We start from the raw sequence: 23,215 nt of genomic DNA on the forward strand, positions 1-23,215 counted from the left end.
AATTGTGTAAGACTGACGAATCCCAGACCTGTACCTCTGAAACAAATAAGACATTATATGTTAAAAAAAAAAAAAAAGCAGGAGGGGAAGAATGAAGGGGGGGAAATCAGAGGGGGAGACGAACCATGAGAGACGATGGACTCTGAAAAACAAACTGAGGGTTCTAGAGGGGAGGGGGGTGGGAGGATGGGTTAGCCTGGTGGTGGGTATTGAGGAGGGCACATTCTGCGTGGAGCACTGGGTGTTATGCGCAAACAATGAATCATGGAACACTACATCAAAAACTAATGTAATGTATGGGGATTAACATAATAATAAAAAAAGAATAAAAAATAAAATAAAATAAATGGATGGATTTGGGAGTAAAGTTCTAGTTCTTGTCATTGGTTTGTCTGGTTTTCGGCTGTAGCTTTTGAAACAAAATCTCCTCCTGGTGGTGGCTAGGAATATTACAGCTGAAACTAGATGTAATCATCTGAAGGCAGTATAGATGGTTTTATAAACAGTGACACAAATTAGTAGACCAGTGTTAACAAGAATTCTGAAATCATATACAAGTGAGCAAATGTTACACATAATATATAAAGAAAAACTGTATTTGAGTTGTGTTTTGACACTAAGAAATTAGTGTTGTTTAAGGGATGAGCTATAGATTAGGAGTCAGCAGGCATGTGTTTTAATTTTAATCCTAACTCTGTTATTCACTACCCTTAATCAAGCCACTTTAACTTTGAGGAAACTCAGTTTCCTTATCTGTAAAATGAAAAGGTGAACTTTGATTTCTAGAGTTTCTCTTAGCTCAGATTCCATAAACGTGCTAAATTCCTTGGTAAAAAACCTAAAACTGCTGCTTTTTTTTTTTTTTGGTCCTTAATCCATGTAATTCTCCCTTCTATAGCCTAACACACTTCAGGGCTTCTTAACATCAGTTGATGACTGCATCCTTAGAAAATCAATAGATAGTTATTAAACAGCTGTTATTCAAGTTCTGTGCTAGGCACTATACTAACAATATAAATTTGTATGTGTAAAAACCATTATATATTGTAAAGCTTTAAGTTTTTTACCTTTATTCTTCATTATAGCAAATAATCTGAAATTGGCATGTGATGACTTTAACAATAAAACTTAACACATCATCTGAATGAACAGTGGTTGAGTATAAAAATTAGCTGGTTATTGATTGTGGGGAGAGAACTTTTGAAAACCCAAGAGGGAATTTTTTTTGCATAACAACATGTTTAGCTCAAAGCTTTGGAAATATTAAGATGAATCCTCTTCACTTGATAGCAAAAAAGTTTCGTTGGGAATGTTTTTTACACTTCCTACTATAAACATACTGTACTAGTAAAAAATTCAGTTAGTTGTACACTGCATCTAAAAATACTTTTCCATATTCACTGGACTTTTTTCCCTAACAAATTAAATATGATTTGTTCCTTTTTTTTTCTTTCTTTTTTTTTTATTAACATAAAATGTATTATTTGTTTCAGGGGTATGGGTCTGTGATTCATCAGTCTTACACAATTCACAGCGCTCACCATAGCACATACCCTCCCCAGTGTGATTTGTTCCTTTTGAATTAAAGAAATACTTTTGGCTATAAGAAGAGTAGGCCATATTTGTAGAAACTATTAAATTTAATACTTCCTTGAATAACTTTTTCTTTTAGGTCACCAGGAAATTAACAATAATAAAAGTGTTTTGTATGGTTGTATATTAGAAAAAAAGCTATAACTTTAATAAATTTATGTATGGAAAACAATTAAATTTATTAGAATTTAGCTAATGTAAAATAACCATATTTAGGTGATTGCCTATTTTAATTGGGGTAGTAAATAAGATTGTCCTGTTTTAATTAAATAAAAAGACTCAGAAATTAGTCTGTTTCCTTTTTCTTCTTTCTACCTTTTCATTATGGAAAATCTCAAACATATACAAAGTAAACAGTTACAGTATAATGAACCCCCATGTACCCATCACCAGCTTCAATTATTAGCAGTATAACTGCCATTCTTGTTTAATCTGTCCCTCAGACCATTCCCTGCCCAATTCAATTATTTTTTAATAGACTCTTCTTCATGTAAAATTCATATACATTGATATGAACCAATCTTAACTTTGATATAAGTGCATTAATGTAACTCACACCGCTCTCATGGTATACAACATTAACATCTACTCAGAAAGTTGGTTTCCCTCCCCAATCAGTATACCTTCCCAGTTGTTCTGATCTTTGTCACCAGCAGTTAGTTCTAGAATTTCATACAGATGGAATCAATTTATATTCTTGCGTCCAGCCAACCTTATGTCTGTGAGATTTATGCATGTTGTTGAATATATCATAATTTGCTTCTTTTTATTGTGAGTAATATTCCATTGTACGAATATACCACAGTTTCTTTATCCATTCTCTTGTTGGTGGACACTTGAATGGTTTTCAGCGTTGAGCTTTGTGAACAAAGATCCTATGCACGTTTTTGTATAACTGTTTTTGTGGGTGTTTATTTTCATTTGGTCTATCTACTGAAGAGTAGAATTGCTTAGTAAGAGGGTAGTTATACATTTAACTTTGTAAGAAACTGCCAGACCCTTTGCCAGAGGTTTGCATCCTCACAAGCAGAGTATGGGAATTCCAGTTGTTCCCACATTTTTGCCAACATTTGGTTTTGTCTGTCATTTTCATTATAGACATTTCTAAGAGTTTGTAGCACTATCTCATGGTTTTAATTGCATTTCTGATTTTGCCAGACACTTTTTGTGATATCTTCTGCTGATTTTTTAAATTGGGTTGTTTCTTATTATGTTATAGGAATTGTTTAGATAATAAATAGAAAATTTTTGTTACATATATTTTACAAATATTTTCTCTTAGTCTGTAGCTTGCCTTTATTTTTCTTAATGGTATACTTGTACTATCATTGATTGCTGCTTTTATCTCTAATACTCCTATCTCCTAGTTAATTGGGTTTAATTTGCCTGTGTTTTTTAGGCTTAAAGTGGAAGCTTAGATTATTGATTAAATCTTTTTACCTTTCTCATATAGGCATTTAAAGCTATAAATTTCTTTCTGTTCACAAATTTTTATATGCTATATTTTCATTATCATTTATCTTCTAATTTCCTTTGTGATTTTTTCTTTGAGGTTTGGGTTATTTAGAAGTATACTGTATAATTTCCAAATATCTGGAGGCTTTCTTTTTATCTTATTGGTTTCTATTTTAATTACATTGTGATTTGGGAACTTACCACCTTTGGTGTACTTGATTGTCCTTTGTTTCCATTTTCTAATATATCTTACCTATTGGGCTCATTTGTGAAAATAGACATTGCCATTCTATCCAGGTAACATGAACTGGTAACAAAATATCAATTGCCTGGAATGCTAAGGGAATTCTGATTAATTGGGTTTTTTTGGTTGTTATAGTACAGAAATTATTTCACATTTCACCATTGGCTTCATATATATATATATATATATATATATATATTTTTTTTTTTTTTTTTTTTTAAGATTTTATTTATTTGACAGAGAGACACAGCAAGAGAGGGAACACAAGCAGGGGGGAGTGGGAGAGGGAAAAGCAGGCTTTCCGCTGAGCAGGGTGCCCGATGCGGGGCTCGATCCCAGGTCCCTGGGATCATGACCTGAGCCAAAGGCAGACGCTTAACAGAATGAGCCACCCAGGCACCCCCCCCCCTTTTTTTTTTTTAATATTTGACAGAGCACAAGCCGGGAGAGCAGCAGGCAGAAGGAGAGGGAGAAGCAGGCCCCCTGCTGAGCAGGGAGCCTGACACAGGGCTTGATCCCAGGACCCTGGGATCATGACTGAGCATAAGGCAGATGCTTAACCGACCGAGCCGCCCAGGTGCCCCTGGATTTGTATTTTTATCAAATATTACTAGTCTGTTTTCCCTATCTTAATAACATAAAATGAACATTGTTGACTATCTCTTTAAGAATTTTCAGTCCTTGCATGTCATCATCAACTATACTTATATATTGTTATAAGTACAAAACCAATCTACCAACATTAGGAAATAACCTGAAAATAGTTTGGTTTTTGTAGTTTGACTCATCCTCATGTATTTTGCCCCACCCTCATTTAACAATTATTTCTTTCGATTGTTATTTATTTAACAAACATTTCTCGGGTACTAAGAAATTCAGCAGATACGGTCTTAAATCTTGAGATTTTTCTTGCAAATGGTTCTGGTGATCATCAAAAGTCTTTTTACCTTTTTAAGGCCATTACTTACGTTTTTCAACAGTTAGGATTATATCATATCAGTGATGTTTGTTTTTTGTTTTCTGGTTTTTGGATCCCTTGATGATAACTTTTGTGCATAAAAACCATTATTCAGGGACTATTTTTTAACAAAATATTAGATTTTTTTAAAGTTGCCCATTCAAAAACTTAGTTCTTCCTTGAATTCTCAAGGCCAGTTTACAAATCAATTATATAATGATTGTTTTTAAAGGTCTTCAAATATAATTTTAAACATGCTAAACTTAATTTTAAACTTAACATATCCTGTTTTCTATATAGGACCCTCAACTAGCTAACAAACTTCCCTAAGTACTTTAATAACTTTAAAGTTTGATTAAACTTACAGTGGGGCTTGTTTTCTTAGTCTAGTATTAGAGGATTAGAATGTCTTTGCTCTTCCAACTGAAGTCACAGACTAAATTGATCTCTTAAATATTTTAAATTGAAATTCAAGGGTAACCTGTTACTCTGTGGCAAGTTAATCTAATTACTTCTAGGACAATAAAATACCAAATAGCTACAGATTTTTTCTAAATCTGAATTAAAATGTCAGTGTCATTAATTTACCTTATTAAACTCCAGGGGGCTAAAAAAGACTTAGCAAATGAGGAAATAATTATATCATCCCAACTAAAGAAAGTTGAGACTGGGCTCATATCCCAATGTGTATAGGTTTCATAATGACCAGATAAACAATCACAGGACTTGACCCTTCTCCATCAGTGATAGGACTCCAGATCTGTGCTCTCCAAATGAGTGATTCCTAGCTCCCTTAGATTCATGTTACACATTAAATAATTTTTCTGTTTGCCAGTCTGCTACACCCCTAGTAAAACTTAAAATTTCTTTCATGCTTGAGTTGGATTTTGCTTTGTTGTTGTTTTCAAATCTTTTAAAATACTTAAGCATCCTCCCCGTTTGATTCTTCATCTCTCCTAAGGATTTATTTGACCTGTCATCATAATCTCTTAATGACATGCTAAATAGTGTCTGCTAAAATGACATGTGGTTCAGAAGATGTTATATACAAACATAATGATAACCACAAATCAAAAACCAGTAATAGATATGCAAAAAAAGAGAGAAGTCCAAATATATCACTAAAGAAAGCCAACTTATGGTGAGAGAAGAGAGCAAGGGAAGAAAGAAACAGAAGATCTACAAAAACAAATGACAGAATGCCAGTAAATACATATCTATCAGTTAATCCTCTGAATGTAAATGGACTAAATGCTCCAATCAAAGGAAATATTGTGACAGAATGGATAAAAAAAACAAGACCAATCTGTATGCTGCCTACAAGAGACTCACTTCAGACCTAAAGACATACGCAGATTGAAAGAGAGGGGATGCAGAAACATTTATCATGCAAATGGATGTGAAAAGAAAGCTGGGGTAGCAATACTTACATCAGACAAAATAGACTTTTTTTTTTAAAGATTTTATTTATTTATTTGACAGAGAGACAGCGAGCAAGGGAACACAAGCAAGGGGAGTGGGAGAGGGAGAAGCAGGCTTCCCACCAAGCAGGGAGCCCGATGCGGGGCTCGATCCCAGGACCTGCGATCATGACCTGAGCAGAAGGCAGACACTTAACAACTGAGCCACCCAGGTGCCCCGAATTGTTCCTTTAATGATTAAATAGTGTCTGTGTCTCTTGTTATAGTTTTAAAGTCTATTTTGGGGGTGCCTGGGTGGCTCAGTCGTTAAGTGTCTGCCTTCGGCTCAGGTCATGATCCCAGGGTCCTGGGATCGAGCCCCCACATCGGGCTCCCTGCTCCGCGGGAAACCTGCATCTCCCTCTCCCACTCCCCCGCTTGTGTTCCCTCTCTTGCTGTGTCTCTCTCTGTCAAATAAATAAAATTTTTAAAAAATAAAGGAAAAATTCAACAAGAAGACATAAAAATTATTAATACTTATGCACCCAACATAGGAGCACCCAAATACATAAAATGGTTAATAACAAATATAAAGGAACTAATCGGTAGTAATACAATGATAGTAGGGAACTTTAACACCCCACTTACATCGATGGACAGATCATCTGAACTAATAATGAGTTAGGAAACAGTGGCTTGGAATGATACATTGGACCAGATGTTTTAATAGACATATTCAAAATATTCCATCATAAAATAGCAGAATACACATTCTTTTTTGTGCACTGCAACAGAATAGATCATATATTAGGCCACAAAATAAGTCTCAAATTCAAAAAGATCAGAGTTCTACCATGCAGCTTTTCCAACCACAATGCAGTGAAACTAGGAATCAACCACAAGAAAAAATATGAAAAGGGCACAAATATAACATGTTTCTAAAGAACGAATGGGTCAACCAACAAATCAAAGAGGAAGTAAAAAAAAAGTACATGGAAACAAAATGAAAATGGAATGGTCCAAAATCTTTGGGAAATAGCAAAAGCAGTTCTAAGAGGAAAGTTTATAGCAATACTGGCCTATTAAGAAACAAGAAAAATCTCAAATAACCTAACCTTACACCTAAAGGAGCTAGAAAAAGAAGAAAAAACAATACCGAAACCCAGCAGAAGAAAGGAAATTATAAAGATTAGAGCTGAAATAAATGATATAGAAACTATAAAAATATAGATGAACAAAATCAAGAGCTGGTTCTTTGAGAAGATAACAAAATTGATAAATCTGTAGCTAGACTCACCATAAAGGAGAGGGGGAGACTCAAACAAAATCAGGAACAAAAGAGGAGAAATAACAACTGACACCACAGAAATACAAAGGATTGTAAGAATATTACAAAAAATTATGTGTCAACAAACTGGGCAACCTAGAAGAAATGGATAAATTCCTAGAAACATAAAACTTCCCAAAAATGAATCAGAAAGAAACAGAAAATTTGAACAGACTGATTACCAGCAGTGAAATTGAATCAGTAATCAAATAACTCCCAACAAACAAAAGTCCAAGACGAGACAACTTCACAGGTGAATTCTACCAAACATTTAAAGAAGAGTTAAAACCTATTCTGATTCTCAAACTTTCCAAATTCATTCTAGGAGGCCAGTATCACACTGCTACCAAAACCAGATAAAGACACCACAAAAAACAAAGAAACTATAGGCCAGTATCTCTGAAGAACATAAACATAAAAATCCTCAACAAAATATTAGCAAACCAAATGCAAAAATACATTTTAAAAAAATCAGTCACCATGATCAAATGGGATTTATTCCAGGGATGCAAGGGTGGTTTAATATTTGCAAATCAATCAGCATGATACATCACATCAATAAGAGAAAGGATAAAAGCCATATGATCATTTCAACAGATGCAGAAAAAGCATATGACAAAGGACCACATCGATTTGTGATAAAAACCCTCAACAAAGTAGGTTTAGAGGGAACATACCTTAACATAATACGGCCCTTATATGAAAAATCCACACCTAACATCATAATGGTGAAAGACAGAGCTTTTCCTCTGAGGTCAGGAATAAGACAAGTTTTATTCAACATAGTATTGGAAGTCCTAGTCCCAGCAGTCAGACAAGAGAAAGGAATAAAAGGCATCCAAATTAGTAAGGAAGTAAAACTTTCACGGACTCCACCAAAAAACGACTAGAACTGGTGAATGAATTCAGTAGGTTCACAGGATACAAAATCAGTGTACAGAAATCCATTGCATTTATATACACTAATAATGAAGCAGCAGAAAGAGAAATTAAGAAAACAATCCCATTTACAATTACACCAAAAATAATAAAATACCAAGGAATAAATTTAGCCAAAATGGTGAAAGACCTGTACTAAACAAACTATAAAGCATTGAATAAATTGAAGATGACGCAAACAGAAAGACATTCCATGTTCATGGATTGGAAGAACAGTATAGTTAAAATGTCTATACTACCCAAAGCAATCTACAGATTTAATTCAATCCCTGTCAAAATACCAACATTTTTCATGGAACTACAACAAACAGTCCTAAAATTTGTATGGAACCACAAAAGACCCCAATAGTCAAAGCAGTTGTTTTGTTGTTTTTTTTTTAATATTCTATTTATTTATTTGTCAGAGAAAGAGAGTGCACAAGCAAGGGGGAGCGGCAGGCAGAGGGAGAAGCAGGCTCCCTGTCGATCCCAGGACCCCGACTGAGCCACCCAGGCTTCCTGCCAGAGCAGTTTGGGTTTTTTTTAAGATTTTATTCATTTATTGACACAGAGAGATGGTGAGAGCAGGAACACAAGCAGCGGGAGTGGGAGAGGGAGAAGCAGGCTTCCTGTGGAGTAGGGAGCCCGACATGGGGCTCAATCCCAGGACCCTGGGATCATGACGTGAACCGAAGGCAGAGGGATCATGACCTGAACCGAAGGCAGACACTCAACGACTGAGCCACCCAGGTGCCCCCAAAGCAGTTTTTAAAAAGAACAAAACTGAAGGTGGCACAATTCCAGACTTGAAGTTGTATTACAAAGCTGTAATAATCAAAAAGTATGGTACTGGCACAAAAATAGACACACCGATCAATGGAACAGAATGGAGAGCCCAGAAATAAACCCACAATTATGTGGTCAATTAATTGTCAACAAAGGACGCAAGAATATGCATTGGGAAAAAGTCTCTTCAACAAATGATGTTGGCAAAACTGGACCAGTTTCTTTCATCATACATAAAAATAAACTCAAAATGGATTAAGGACCTCAATGTGAGACTTGAAACCATAAAAATCCTAGAAGAGAGCACAAGCAGTAATTTCTCTGATATTGGCTGTAAGGACATCTTTCTAGATACATCTCCTGAGGTGAGAGATAACAAAAGCAAAAGTAAACTGTTGGAACTACATCAAAATTAAAAGCTTTTGCACAGCAAAGGAAACAACAAAACAAAAAGCCTACGGAATGGGAGAAAATATTTGCAAATGACAGATCTGATAAAGGCTGAGCGTCCAAAATATATCAAGAACCTATACAACACCAAAAAGCACAAATAATCCAATTTAAAAATGGACAAGACATGAACAGGTATTTCTCTGAAGAAGACATACAGATGGCCAAGAGACACATGAAAAGATGCTCAACATAACTCATCAGGGAAATGCAGTTCAAAACCACAATGAGATACCACCTCACACCTGTCAGAAGGGCTAAAATCCAAAACTCAAGAAACAAGTTGGCGAGGATGTGGGGAAAAGGGAAACCTCATGCACTGTTGGCAGGAATGCAAGCTGGTGCAGTCACTGTGGAAAACAGTATGGAGGTTCCTCAAAAAGTTAAAAATAGAACTACTCTTTGATCCAGTAATCTCACTACTGGGCATTTACCCAAAAAATACAGAAACCCTAATTCAAAGAGATATGTGCACCCCTGTGTTTATTGCAGCATTATTGTTACAGTAGCCACATCATGGAAGCAGCCTAAGTGCCCATCAATAGATGCATGGATAAAGAAGTGGTATGTATATACAATGGAATATTATTCAGCCATAAAAAAGAGTGAAATCTTGCCTTTTCCAACAGTATGAAGGATCTAGAGGATATAATGCTAAGCCAGTCAGAGAAAGGCAAATACTATATGATTTCACTCATATGTGGAATTTAAGAAACAAAACAAACGAACAAAGAAAAAAGACAAACCCAAAAACAGATTCTTAACTACAGAGAACAAACTAAATGTTACCAGTGAGGGGGTGGGGGATGAAATAGGTGAAGGGGATTAAGAGTACACTTATCTAGAGGAACGCTGAGCAAAAGTGGAATTGTTGAATCACTGTATTGTACACCTGAAATGAATATACTATTGTCTATTAACTACACTGGAATTAAATACAGTGGAAGATACATTAAAAAATAAGTAATGTAAGAGAAATGGCATTAGAACATACAAGAATGACTAGCACACTACAGCTGAAGAGAAACTTATTTGTATCTTAAGGTAATCAAGGATGCTTTTGTGGGGCCCTGATTTTCAGATGCCTAGTGCTTATAGGTAGACAAATATGCATTGTTTGTGAATACTGTAGATGTTGAAATGGATCCTTTTATTGCTAAAGAAATTTCTTCAGAGCAAGATTTTTTTGTTAGAACTTTAAGTTTTTGGAAAAGTGAGAATGTGGTAAGAAAAAGAAGTGTAGGTGGGGGTCCATAAATACAAGATTATCTAGTATTTTTTAATACTACAGAAAAATTCCTAGGCTCTACTGTCTTCCACAGAATTGCAGTGGACCTCACCAAATTTAGGTTTAGGAGTTTTGTCATTAAGCACATAAACAATAGATACTTTCCATCTGTGTTACTCTTGTAATAAAACAAGAGTAATATTTTCTTATGTAATATTTGTAATCAATAAGTAACTTGTCTGAATAAGAAAATATAACCATCTAGGAGTTTTGTTAGGAAGATTTAATATTTAGGTAGCGTTTTCCACAATCGTTCCTTTAAGTCTTGTGTGACAAACTGAGAAATACCTTTGCACACAGTGGGTAGCCAGTAGGTTTTCTGCAGGGGGTTTCTACTGAGAGTTGACAGAGGGCATCTTGGCAAATGTTCAGAAACCTACATTAACTTAGTTGGGCCCTGCATGGAACCTCATGTTCAGCAGAATTCTTCTGACCTGCCTCTGCATGCCAAGCTAATCAGCAAACACCTAATGAGCCCACTCCAAAGAAACAGACTCTCTCCCAACCTACTTCATTTTCATATGTTCTCTGGGGGTGGGGAGACAAGACTTCATGAGGACTGATGATGCTGCAAAGACCACAATAATGATAATTAACTTGCTGAATTTAGAAGATTATGCTGTTAATTAGTTGCAAAATAAAGATAAGTAATAGAGCAGCAGATGGTAGGATAACACCCAGGAGAAGCAGGGTTATTACTCTGATGAGCTTTTGTGGCACATATGAAATATGGATCTGACTTTTTCATAAATTGTTTCTAGAGAACATTGTTTTTTTCTTTGAACTATGATGGAGTAGTTTGTTCCTACTAAGTTCTGACAGATGTGATAAAATTTGTTTTCAGGAGTGTGAAATATAACCTAGAATTTGAATAGCAAATTATTTTTAGCAGATTACTTCTTAAAATGAGTAAGTAGTATCGGTCAGCACAACAGACTATTGACTGACACAGTTTATTTCTAAGAAAAAAAGTTTTCAATGTAGTAGTTGAATTTTACATTGCTAGAAGTTAATTCCAAACATTGAAACAGTAGTCTGCTTAGAAATATCATATTAAAGATACTTTAGTTTTCTTTCAAACAATGCCTCTGGTTTAAAATTAAAATTATGCTTAAGCTTTATTGTACATATTGGAGAATACAGACATTTTGGATCTTAAGAATTTCTCTGAGTACTCAATCTTTTTATTAAATTTCTGTATTGAGAGAAATATCTGATACTCTTCTTACTGATTGCTGATATACTTAGAATACTTCATATAGGCAAAAGCTCTAGTTTGGCAAAACTTTGAAGATATGTTCAATGAATTAGGGGTTAACGGACAATATCTGATCCTTGCTCTGCTTCTAACTTTTTGAATGTGGGAAGTAACTTCATGCACTCTTTGGACCTTAGTTTGCCTTTGTGTAACAAGCTGATGATTGGACTAATTGATCATCAGTATATCTTCTAGTTCCAAAATTCTATTGTAAAAAAAAAATCCATGGTATTTATATATCTTTTCATTAATATTTTTGAACCACACTATTAGTCGTTCTTTTAAGATGTCTCTAACAAATATATATGGGTGGATTGTAGATATCCTTATATTATAAAATTTTCATGAATCCTATTTAGTGACATCTTTTTTCACCTAACCCATTCTAAATTTTTTTGCATACGTGTATTTTTTTACTGCTCTTTAAAATACATATATGCCGTTCAGAGCAGTTAATTAACCCTTGAAAATCTTTTTCTTAAATTTTGTAACCAGTGGCACACTTTCTAAGTCAGACCCACTGTAATCAGTGTAACAGCATGGAGCAAACATTAGAGCTTCCTCACTGGGTGAGTACTGTATATACTAGGGCAGTCAAGAGAGGATAATGAATGAATACTGATGCTGCTTTTAAGTGCTCTATAAGGTAGTAACTTGCCCTACTAAAGATTATTCAAGAGAGTGATGTTTATGTACTTCAGACTCCCCTATGTGCAGTTACTGTATTTCATTAATTCTAAGAGTTAAGCTCTTCACTATAAAACTTTAAATGCTCTTCAGTTCTATGATGTTTTCTACCTAAGGACTTAAAAATGTTTTATCAACACATAATTTACCAAACTTCACATCTCAACTACTACTTATATTTATGCACATTTTATATCCAGAAATGAAAGCCCTGTAACCTAACACTGTAGACTGGGTACTGTTTACTGTATTTTGATGTGTAACACTCTGTTTTTAAAAGATATAATTATGCAGACTGCCCACCTCCCCTGATTTTCCTCCTTTGTTCTGTTTATATTGCCCTACACTTTCAAACTCTTATCTTTCTATTTTGAGTTCTTTGACCACTTCGCCTAAGTAGTCGTTTTGGTTGCAGCCGACTACTCCTTTAATCCATTATCTAACTTTAGTTTAATCCATCCATGTCCATATTATCTCATCAGTTATGAGTGTTTCAATTTCCTGCGTCTTAGGTACTTATGTGACCTTAGGCAAATGATCTCTGGTTTCCTAATCTATGAAGTAGGGACACTGTCCTATTAGAAACTCATTGAAAAAATGCTGATAACACAGATGAATTTCAAGTGCATTATGCTAAAAGAAAGAAGCCAAATTCAAAAGGCTGTTAACATTGTATAATTCCATTTATATGACATTCTAGAAAAGGTGAAACTTTGGGGATCAGAAAACAGATTAGTAGTTTCTAGGGGCTGGAGGTGGGAATAGAGTATGACAGGAAAGAAGTGTGAGGGATTTTGGGGGAATAATAGCACTGTTCTGTATCCTGATTGTAGGGGGTGGTTATACAACTGTATGCACTTGTTAAAGCTCCTAGAGCTATGTACAAAAAAGACTTCATCTTACTATATGTAATTTATACCTCAGTAAACTTTTTTTTAAAGATTTTATTTATTTGGGAGAGAGAACTTGATGGGGGGGAGGTGGGTGGGCAGAGGGAGAAGCAGACTCCCCGCTGATCAGGGAGCCCAACGCAGGGCCTCTATACCAGGATCCTGGGATCATGACCTGAGCTGAAAGCAGACACTTAACTGACTGAGCCACCCAGGCACCCCAGTAAACTTGTTTTTTAAACTACGGACTTGTTCTTAAAATCATACCCAGAAAAAAAATAAATAAATAATAAAAAATAAAATCATACCCAGAAATCTACAATGAATAGCGGTAGAGAGAGAATGTCCAGTACCACTTTGTCTAGGTATAATTACTGCCTTGGGAACTTTTAGTGACCTTTTCATGTATGCTTCAGTTTTTCAGGGGTCTGGATCACTTATAGGTGGTAAGGAGATATACATAAATGAAAACAAATTACAAATTTGGAGATAGTTGTACAATTTTCTAAGTTGTTCTTAGTTCGAGTAAATGAAAGCAGTTGTACTAAAATCATCTGGGGGCCTCTTTCAAAAGCTCTTCTCTCTTTCCCACCCCTCCCTGTGTTAGGGAGGGAGAGAGAAAGTTTGCTACAAATCTGTAATGCCCAGCCAATTACTACTTCTGAGAAGTTGGGAAGCACTGGATAAACTATAACACATTTCTCTTACCAATTTTGTAGCCTCCTTCCCGTTCAAATATGCACCTGAGTGTGGATCTTAGGAAAATGTAATGGACGTATCTGTATCAAATTTTGTGATGAAAATTTATTTTGGGCTTAAGGACTACATCTCAGTTACTAAGAAAAATATCAACAATAATAGTCCCTGGTCTTTTGGGTCCCTTTCATTTCTTTTTTTTTTTTTTTTTTTAACATTTCTAAGATGGTATAGTATGATTATCTTGTGCTAATTATTTCATATTTATATATTTTTAACAAAAAAACTAACCCAAATATCACTTGTGCCATTTTTGCCAATGAATCCAATTTCTATCAGTTAACAAATACATGTGTTGCTCGGTCATGTAGCAAATCAATATACCAGTTGCTTAAAAGGGGTGCAAAGAAAGATAAGGCAATTTCTGTTCTTCAGAGAGCTTACTGTCTGGTTGAGGAGATAAGATATTCATATATGATACATTTTTGCTGGTAGAATAATAAGCTTTATGCAAATTTTATCTTTATTAAGAGGTAGCCATAAATGTTTAGGGCCGCCTCCTAACACTAGATCACTCATACTCTAACAGTGGGTCAGGTGCAATTCAGTTAACTGGCAAATGGAACATGGTAGAGGGGATAGACTTGGAACTAAATCTGCTTATTGGAAACAGGGAAGACCTAAGGGAGGTAAACCTAGCTGTAGGTTGTAGGAGGAGGTTCAGTCTGACAGTTAATATAGTGGCCTAAAAAACCTATTATCAATAAGTTAAAAGGATGAAGAACATCAGGTCGTTGTCCAAATAGGCACTGACATCAAACCATCAAGCAGAGATCATTTGGGCCCAAATTTGGAAGAGGTTTAGGTTTAAGAATCTGGGGAGAGCCTGAGAAGATGGAAATACAGGAAGAGGTGGAAGAAAATAGGTGAAAGTGTACATAATTTGTGTTGCTTATTTTATTTTATTTTATTTTATTTTTTTAAAGATTTTATTTATTTATTCATTAGAGACAGAGAGAGAGAGGCAGAGGGAGAAGCAGGCTTCCCGCGGAGCAGGGAGCCCGATGCGAGACTCGATCCCAGGACCCTGAGATCATGACCTGAGCCGAAGGCAGACACTTAACCATCTGAGCCACCCAGGCGCCCCTGTGTTGCTTATTTTAGTTGAACAAATCACAGAGGTAGATTATTTTCAGTCAACAGTGTTTTTATTTTTCACTCTTTTCTCAAAATTGATTAGGAACAGCAGAGTATAAAATCCTCTAGTAGTACTAGACAGAAAGACTCCGAAAAGCTTCTTGGTGTCTGTCTTATTATTTGTAATGATAAAACTAATTTTAAAGCCAAATGCATTCCTTAACAAATATTTTGTTGTTGTTGTTAACCAAAGAATATGTTGGGAGTTGGATTTGAGTGGAAAGCAGGGAACTTTTTTTTTTTAATTGGTATTTGCATTTCAGAGATTAAAAGCTGCTTTGACCCAGCAACATCCTCCAGTTACCAATGGTGATACTGTTAAAGGTCATGGTAGCGGATTGGTTAGAACTCAATCAGAGGAATCTCGACCACAGTCATTACAACAGCCAGCTACATCCACTACAGAAACTCCGGTATGTGTGTTGTTTTTATCATTCGTACTTTATCATCTTTTAAAAAACAAACACAGTGTAACTTAAATGACTATTTTATATGCTTTGAAAAAAATTATTTCTGGTCATAGTTCAAAAGTATACCAGAAACCTTAGGAAAAGGTAGTTCAGCGTAAAAGTATTGGTACTCAAAAATAAATAAGTAAATAAATAGTCGAACAGTTGTTACTGATCAGGACACCCTGTAAATGCTTCTGTAGGTGTCTGTGTTTGTTGGCCTGACATGACATAAATATCTATCGATACTTTTTTAAATCGTTTTTTTTTCTGTTGATTGTATTCAGCAAGTAATGTGTGCATGTGGGTGTGTTTATTACATTACTAACATAAATCAAATGATTCTTGAATTAAAATTTGAGAAACATCACCAAAGGAGCAGATATATATGCTTTATAGAAACTCTTTATACTCGAGGTCCTTTTCATTTATCTCTAGTTTGTGACTGCATATTAGATGACTGATATGTCTGTTATGTCTGTAGTGCATTTCTACATGGAAGGGTTACTGGATTTCTGCTAAATGTTTTAGAACTCTCTTTAGAACTAAATTTAGAACTTTTAAGATAAAAGATACTTAAGGATACTTTATACTAGCATTGGCATTAAAAAACAAAACTTTGCAATTAAAGAAACAGGTAAATGGCAAGTTTAGATTGCCTCACAATCATTACTTTTTAGATAACTCTATTTTATCTTCACAAAACTTAGAATAAAGTGGAATATAGTTGTGGTAGTCATCCACTAAACAACTGAAGGGCCTAGAGAGAAGGAAAATAAGTGTGTATGTTTTAATGTCATAATTCAGAGATTAGCAAACTGACTCAGGAGCCAAATCCAGCCCATGGCTGTTTTTTCGTATGGTCTGCAAGCTATGTGTGGTTTTTACATCTTTAAAATCTATTTAAAAGAAATGAGTATATAATTTATTTTCTTATAGTAACTATAGTTTACCTGGATCTAATTTTTATTTATATCCTTGTATTGGATGGGAGCTTCATGAAGGCAGGACTTTATCTGTTTGTTTTTACTATTGTATCACTAGTTTCTAGGATAGTCCCTGTGTTCTTTTTAATAATGTGAAATGAATGAATCAGTGGAAGGAGGGAGAGGAGGAAGAATATATGCTTTTTAAGGAGCCTTAAATCCTTGTTAGGTATAAAAATGTACAAATATAACTCTGTATTAGTTTCTGCTTATAATACTTGTGATTAGCCTTTGCTGTAATAACTGAGTTGTCAATTAAAAAAAAACTGTTCTTTCCTATTCAGCCAATGAGTAAAAGAAAAAACCTGCTATTATCAATAAGTTAAGAGGATGAAGAAAAGAAAATATTTCAAGGTTGCCATTCTTGAAGCAAGCCATAGAAATATTTTTCTAAAAGATTAACTTGCAATTATGTACGTAAAAGAAATGATCTAATTTAATACTTAATCTTCATTACAATTAAAATACAGTATAAATTAAATTACCCTCAGAATTTTTAATGCTAGTTGTTTGGAAAAGGAATTAAATGATAACATATGTTTCTTGGAGTTTGTAGAGTGAGAAGTAGTTTGGTGATTTCCCTGCAGAACTTATGTTGAGCTTATATATAAGACTTTTGCATATTATGTAGATTAGGAGAAGATAGAAGTTTTATTTGTTTATACCATTTTGGAATATAATTATAGGTAAAATATTGTTTTCAGGTTTCCTTGGGTCATATGCCTGTGGTCACAAAGTGCCATTTCCTTTGCCCTATTTCCAAGGGTTCATTTCCTATCTCCCAAGTTCAAGTGTTTTGTGGCACAATTTTGGGATTTGAGAGAGGCTTGGAAATACTGTTCTATAGTCCCAGATACTAGGCAATATCACTAGTGACTGAAAACTGTCTTTGGCTGGTCTGAAATAACTAGGCTGATCTGTTGAGGGGCAAGGGGAACCAATTAAAATTAGAATCTGAACTCCTGTGGGATTCTGCCCACCAGGAAAATGAGCATCAATAATGAACCTGACCCTAAATTTCAAAAACTGAAGAAAAGCTGAGTATACCAAAATATGTACGTGTGGTAGTTCCCTCTTACCACGGTTTAGCTTTCCGAGGTTTCGGTTTTTCATGGTCAGCCGTGGTCCAGAAGCAGTTGATTCTCCTTCTGACAGATTGTTAGAAGGGTCATTCGTAGCCTAGCACTATGTCATAATGCCTTTATCATTCACCTCACTTCACATCATGACGTAGGCATTTTATCTCGTATCATCACAAGAAGAAGGGTGTGAGTACAGTACAATATTTTAAAAGTGAGAGAGACCACATTCACATAACTTCTATTACAGTATATTGTTATAATTGTTCTATTTTATTAGTTATTATTGATCTCTTATTATATCTAATTTATAAATTAAACTTTGTAATAGGTATCTATGCATAGGAAAAAATAGTATATATTGGGTTCAGTACTGTCCATGGTTTCAGGCATCCAGGGGCGTCTTAGAACATATCCCCTGCTGATAAGGGGGCACTACTGTACTTTTACTCCTCAATTTTAGAGAAACCAGTTTTTAAGAGAAAATTTTAGTATTTATTTTTAAAATTTTATTTGAAAAAATAGCAAGTAAATGGTTTTTCATAGTGAATTTAAGTAAATTATTAAATTTTTTACTTTAGTACCTTATAATTTTTCTAGCACCTTATAATTCTTCAAAGGACTGTATTATACCATAATGTTAAAAAGTACACTTGGAAAAATATAAGATCTGTACATGCTTGTTTGTATTGCATTTTCAACTTCTTCATATTATTTCTATATAAATGTTATACAAAGTTTAAAATATTCACTCTGATAGTGAATTAATGAGAATCTTATTTTAGCAATGCTTATTTATTTCAAGGAATTTGTTAAAGCACAGGGTGATTTTCATGTCACCCAAAATATTGATGTATACAGTGAGACTTAGAAAACAAAGTTAGTAGCTCTTCCTTTTCTGCCACTCTTTACTGCCTGTGTTCTCACTCACTAGATACAAACATAAAAAGCTTCCATTTGTGTTTATTATAGGCTTCTCCAGCTCACACAACTCCACAGACCCAGAATACAAGTGGTCGTCGAAGAAGAGCAGCTAATGAAGATCCTGATGAAAAAAGGAGGAAATTTCTAGAGCGAAATAGAGCAGCAGCTTCACGATGCCGACAAAAAAGGAAAGTCTGGGTTCAGTCTTTAGAGAAGAAGGCAGAAGATTTGAGTTCATTAAATGGTCAACTGCAGGTATGGTGCATATATGTAAATGTCCTATTTTTAGTAATTGTGAACTTAGCTCTTCCCTGTTTTTTCCAGTTAGCCATCCAGACATTTTAGCACACAATATTGGGTGTGTATGGAATCTATAGTAAAGCATAGTTTTGTAAACCTATTTGAATAAAACTTGCAACACTGACACAATAAGGAAATGTTAAATATAAGTTTTTACTTGTATACTACAAAAGTACCAAAACTATCTGGCTTAAACTTTGTAAAGTTGTGGTATATAAAGTTCAAAGAATCTTAAAATTTAAAATATCACTGGTATTTCACTTTTCTATTTTTATTGGTTTCTATCACAACTGTAAAGTTGCTTCAGTAGTAGTTTTAAGTTCTTTGGTTCTTTGAATTATAAATTTTGTTTATTTAGAGTGAATGTAGTGCTTGGAAAAAATGTCAGATTGACAGCTTTGGAAACTGAAGGGCTCTAATTATCCACAGAACAGGTACAATATGGCCAGTGGCAGTAGAAATCATTTCATACTCCCTGCCAGTGTGTCCCAGATAGGTTTCTTAGGAACCTCATGGGATATAAAGGTTTTAAGACTCCTTCCTGTTCAGTCTTTGCTAAGATTTCCGGTGATGGTATCAGACAGCACTAAGATTATTTCCTTCATTCTGTTTTTTCTTTCTTCCTTTCTTCCTTTTATTTTTCTTCTGTTTTGTTTAAAGATTTATTTATTCATTCATTCATTCATTCATTCATTTTAGAGCAAGAGGGGGGAGAGAGAAAGAGCTAGGGGAGGGGCAGCAGGAGAGGGAGAAGGAGAGAAGCCGACTGACTCTCCACTCAGCACGGTGACATGGGGTTGGATCTCAGGACTCTGAGATCATGACCTGAGCTGAAATCAAGAGTCAGATGCTTAACTGACTGAGCCACGCAGGCATCCCCTAAGGAATGTTCTTTAAAATACTTATGCAAAAAAAAGAAAAAGAATGAAGTTCATATGTATGTATTAACCTGGGAAATTATCTATAATATATTGTTAGGGGTAAAAAGAAAGTTGTTGAAAACAGCCCAAATGTCCATCAGTAGATGAATGGATAAATTATGGTATATACATACAATAGAATATTATTCAGCCATAAAAAGGGGAGTGCATGTGGATGGACATGCTAGAATGTGGATGAACCTCAGAACATTTTTGTTTAAGTTAAAGAAGCCAGAAACAAAGCCACCTATGACTCCATTTATATGAAATACCTAGAAGAGGGGTGCCTGGGTGGCTCAGTTAAGTGTCAGACTCTTGATTTTGGCCCAGATCATGATCTGAGGGTAGTGACATCGAGCCCCACATCAGGTTCCACGTGGGTGTGGTGCCTGCTTAAGATTCTCTCTCTCTCTCTCTAAGAAAAAAAGAAAAATACCTAGAACAGAGAAATCCATAGAGAGAAATGCAGATTGGTGGTTGCCAAGATTGGGGGCAGGGGTGGGGTGGTAGAAAATAGGGAGAAACTGGTTAATGGGTAAGGAGTTTTACTTTGGACTGACAGAAGTGTTTTATAACCAGATTGAGGGAGGTGGCTGCTGTACTGAACACCACTGATTTGCTCGCTTTAAAATGGTTAATTCTGGGGGCGTCTGAGGGCCTTATTCAGTTGGGCGTCTGCCTTCTGCTTGGGTCATGGTCTCAGGGTCCTGGGATCAAACCCCGCATCGCATCGGGCTCCCTGCTCAGTGGGGAGTCTGCTTCTCCCTCTGCCTGACGCTCCCCCTGCTTGTGCTCGCTCGTGCTCTCTCTCTCTCTCTCTGACAAATAAAAAATCTTAAAAAAAAATTAATTAAAATGGTTAATTTTAGCTCATGGGAATGTCACCTCAGTAAATTACTCAAAAAAAGAGTTGTACACTAAAATAGCACAACTCTTTTTCATTAATAAAAGGTTTGTAGTTAGATGGATAAATGTGTAGATACGAAAATCGGTATAGGAATGAATCCCTAAATTATAAGTAGAATTTTAGGAACGACATGTACCAGGAGTAAGTGGTGAAGAGGCTGTTGAGAGTATGAACGGTATGGGAAGAAAGGAGCTTCAATTATGACTTTCTTTATTGTTTCAAGTGGATAAATGATTTTTATTTTTTGTTTTTTAGTTATCAAATAAAAACAGTTTTAAAAAGTGACATTCTGGTTATCAGAGTGTAAAGAGTTAATAACATGCTTATGATAGATTCAGGGAGAAAAAATTTCAGTCTGCCAACAGCAAAACCGTTAACTGTGAAGAACAGAATGACTTGTAAAGAATATTGAATGTCAGAGAAATAATTAAACTCTACTTTATGTGAAAACATTCATCAATTCTACATTTCCTTAATAATCCTTCACGTGACATAAAGGCTTAGCTGATCAGTATAGTGGGCAGTAATGACCCATGGTTACTTATATATTACAAATAAATCCTAACGAGTGTTGAGGTATGACTGTATGTACATATTTTTACCAAATACATATTAGGTTTTAAGGAATATTAATTATTCAACTCTCTTGCCCCACTCACTGAATTTAATTATATTTTAGCTTTCTAAAATTGTTGCTAAAAAGACAATTTCATCAAATTGTATTAGAGACATGGCAATCTAGACCCAAACTTGGATACTGTTGATTATCAATTATTATATTTTTAAAGATAATATATGGTTTTATTGTCTTTTACTTGAAAGAGTTTTCACCTCTTTGTGGCTTTGTTTTTCAGTTATACTCATTTTGGAATTTTGTTTTCAGCTTACAAATTCAGCATGTTTCCTTTAGGCAGATTCTTTACTAATAGTAGCTCCTTAACAGTTACTCTTTGTATAAAACTTGGGAGTTTTTGTTGTGGATTTTGCTTTTAAAACGGGTATTGCAAAATGTGTGTGGAGTAGAAGCTCAATAAATTAAAAAAAAAAGAAGCATTCTTTCATAGCTGGATATGTGAGGAGTTTTCACAGTGAAACATAATGATACAGAAAAGGTTTTGTTATTGCTCTCTTGAGTTAAAAGGGATCAAATCTCTTATTTCTGATACCCAAATAGTATTTTATTTCAGTATTTATCACTTGAAATATAAAGGAATGGTGACAATTGAAAGATGTTAAACCGGGTTTTTTTTGGGGAGGGGGGTTAAGATTTTACTTATTTATTTGACAGAGAGCGACACAGCGAGAGAGGGAACATAAGCAGGGGGAGTGGGAGAGGGAGAAGCAGGCTTCCCACTGAGCAGGGAGCCTGATGCGGGGCTCGATCCCAGGACCGTGGGATCATGACCTGAGCAGAAGGCAGAGCTTAATGACTGAGCCACCCAGGCACCCCCATAGAAATGAGTTTTCTAAGCAGCTTATTTTTTTAAAGCAAATCTCTAAACTCTAAAAATTCCCGTTTTGTATTTTTGATCACTACATATCCATTCTTGTCTCAAATACAATATTGTAAACACAATTTAGCCTTTAATGTTTAAAGTTACTGTGAGCATCAGGTTTTGTTCTGTGCTTTAATGTATTGTTGCAGTTTGTTGTTATAGGGGTGCAAGGAACTATTTGAACCAACAGACTTGCTTAACTTTTATTCTTTGAATTTTTATGTTTCTGTCATTGATCACTTAAAGGCACCTAATGAGTCTAATCTAAATTACTTTACATCCAGCTTTCTGGTTAGGAGACCAAGGGATGGAAAACAAAGTGCCTGAGCTTTTACAAAAGTACATACGCTTATTATATATTTCTTTACTTTTGGGTTCATAGATGAAATCTGAATACTTAAGGTTAATGTAAGTTCAAATAAGTAGCGGTATTTGTAAATTGAGAATTCTTTACCATTTTATTAAATTCATATTATTTCTAACTCTTGAATATTGGTAATTATCACTAATTTATGCATCTTTAATATTTGGGGGTAACCAAAAGGAATTAAATGGAATCTCTTAATCTGGATGTTTTATATAGAATTTACCAGATTAATGCATACAAAACAAAGGCTGAAGTGCTCATTTTTTAATAAGGACTAGGACAGGGGTGCGTGGGTGGCTCAGTCAGGCGTCCAACTCTCGGGTCATGATCTCGGGGGTCATGGGATCGAGCCCCATGTCAGGCTCAGTGCGGAGTCTGCTTGGGATTTCTTCCCCCTCCCTCTTCCTCTGCTCCTCCCCTCGCTTGTGCCCTCCTTCTCTCTAAAATAAATGAATAAATAAAATCATTAAAAAAAATACGAACTAGCACAATTCACCATTAATTTATCAGATTTAAATTTAGACGTGTCCAAATTACCTAGATTGAGGGAAACTAAGCCACTTAGATATTACATCTACTTTCATTGGTTCCATGTCCAACACAGTGCCTTGCTCCATTTTAGGTGTCCATGATTCTTTCG

At 35.1% G+C, this 23,215-nt stretch overlaps 1 protein-coding gene across 9 annotated transcripts in view; it reads left to right on the top strand.

The window, feature by feature from the left end:
* ATF2 (activating transcription factor 2) overlaps window positions 1–23,215 on the top strand; it is a 78,421-nt gene that overhangs the window by 47,526 nt on the left and 7,680 nt on the right. For all 9 annotated transcript variants that reach the window (XM_081814129.1, XM_081814130.1, XM_006742122.3 and 6 more), the window contains 2 exons: window positions 15,411–15,560; window positions 18,634–18,840. In XM_081814129.1, the coding sequence (XP_081670255.1) occupies window positions 15,411–15,560; window positions 18,634–18,840 (357 nt within the window). The remainder of the gene's footprint in view (window positions 1–15,410; window positions 15,561–18,633; window positions 18,841–23,215) is intronic.

This window comes from Leptonychotes weddellii, chromosome 3, assembly GCF_054177405.1.
Source record: "Leptonychotes weddellii isolate Sample4059 chromosome 3, ASM5417740v2, whole genome shotgun sequence".
NCBI lineage: Eukaryota > Metazoa > Chordata > Mammalia > Carnivora > Phocidae > Leptonychotes > Leptonychotes weddellii.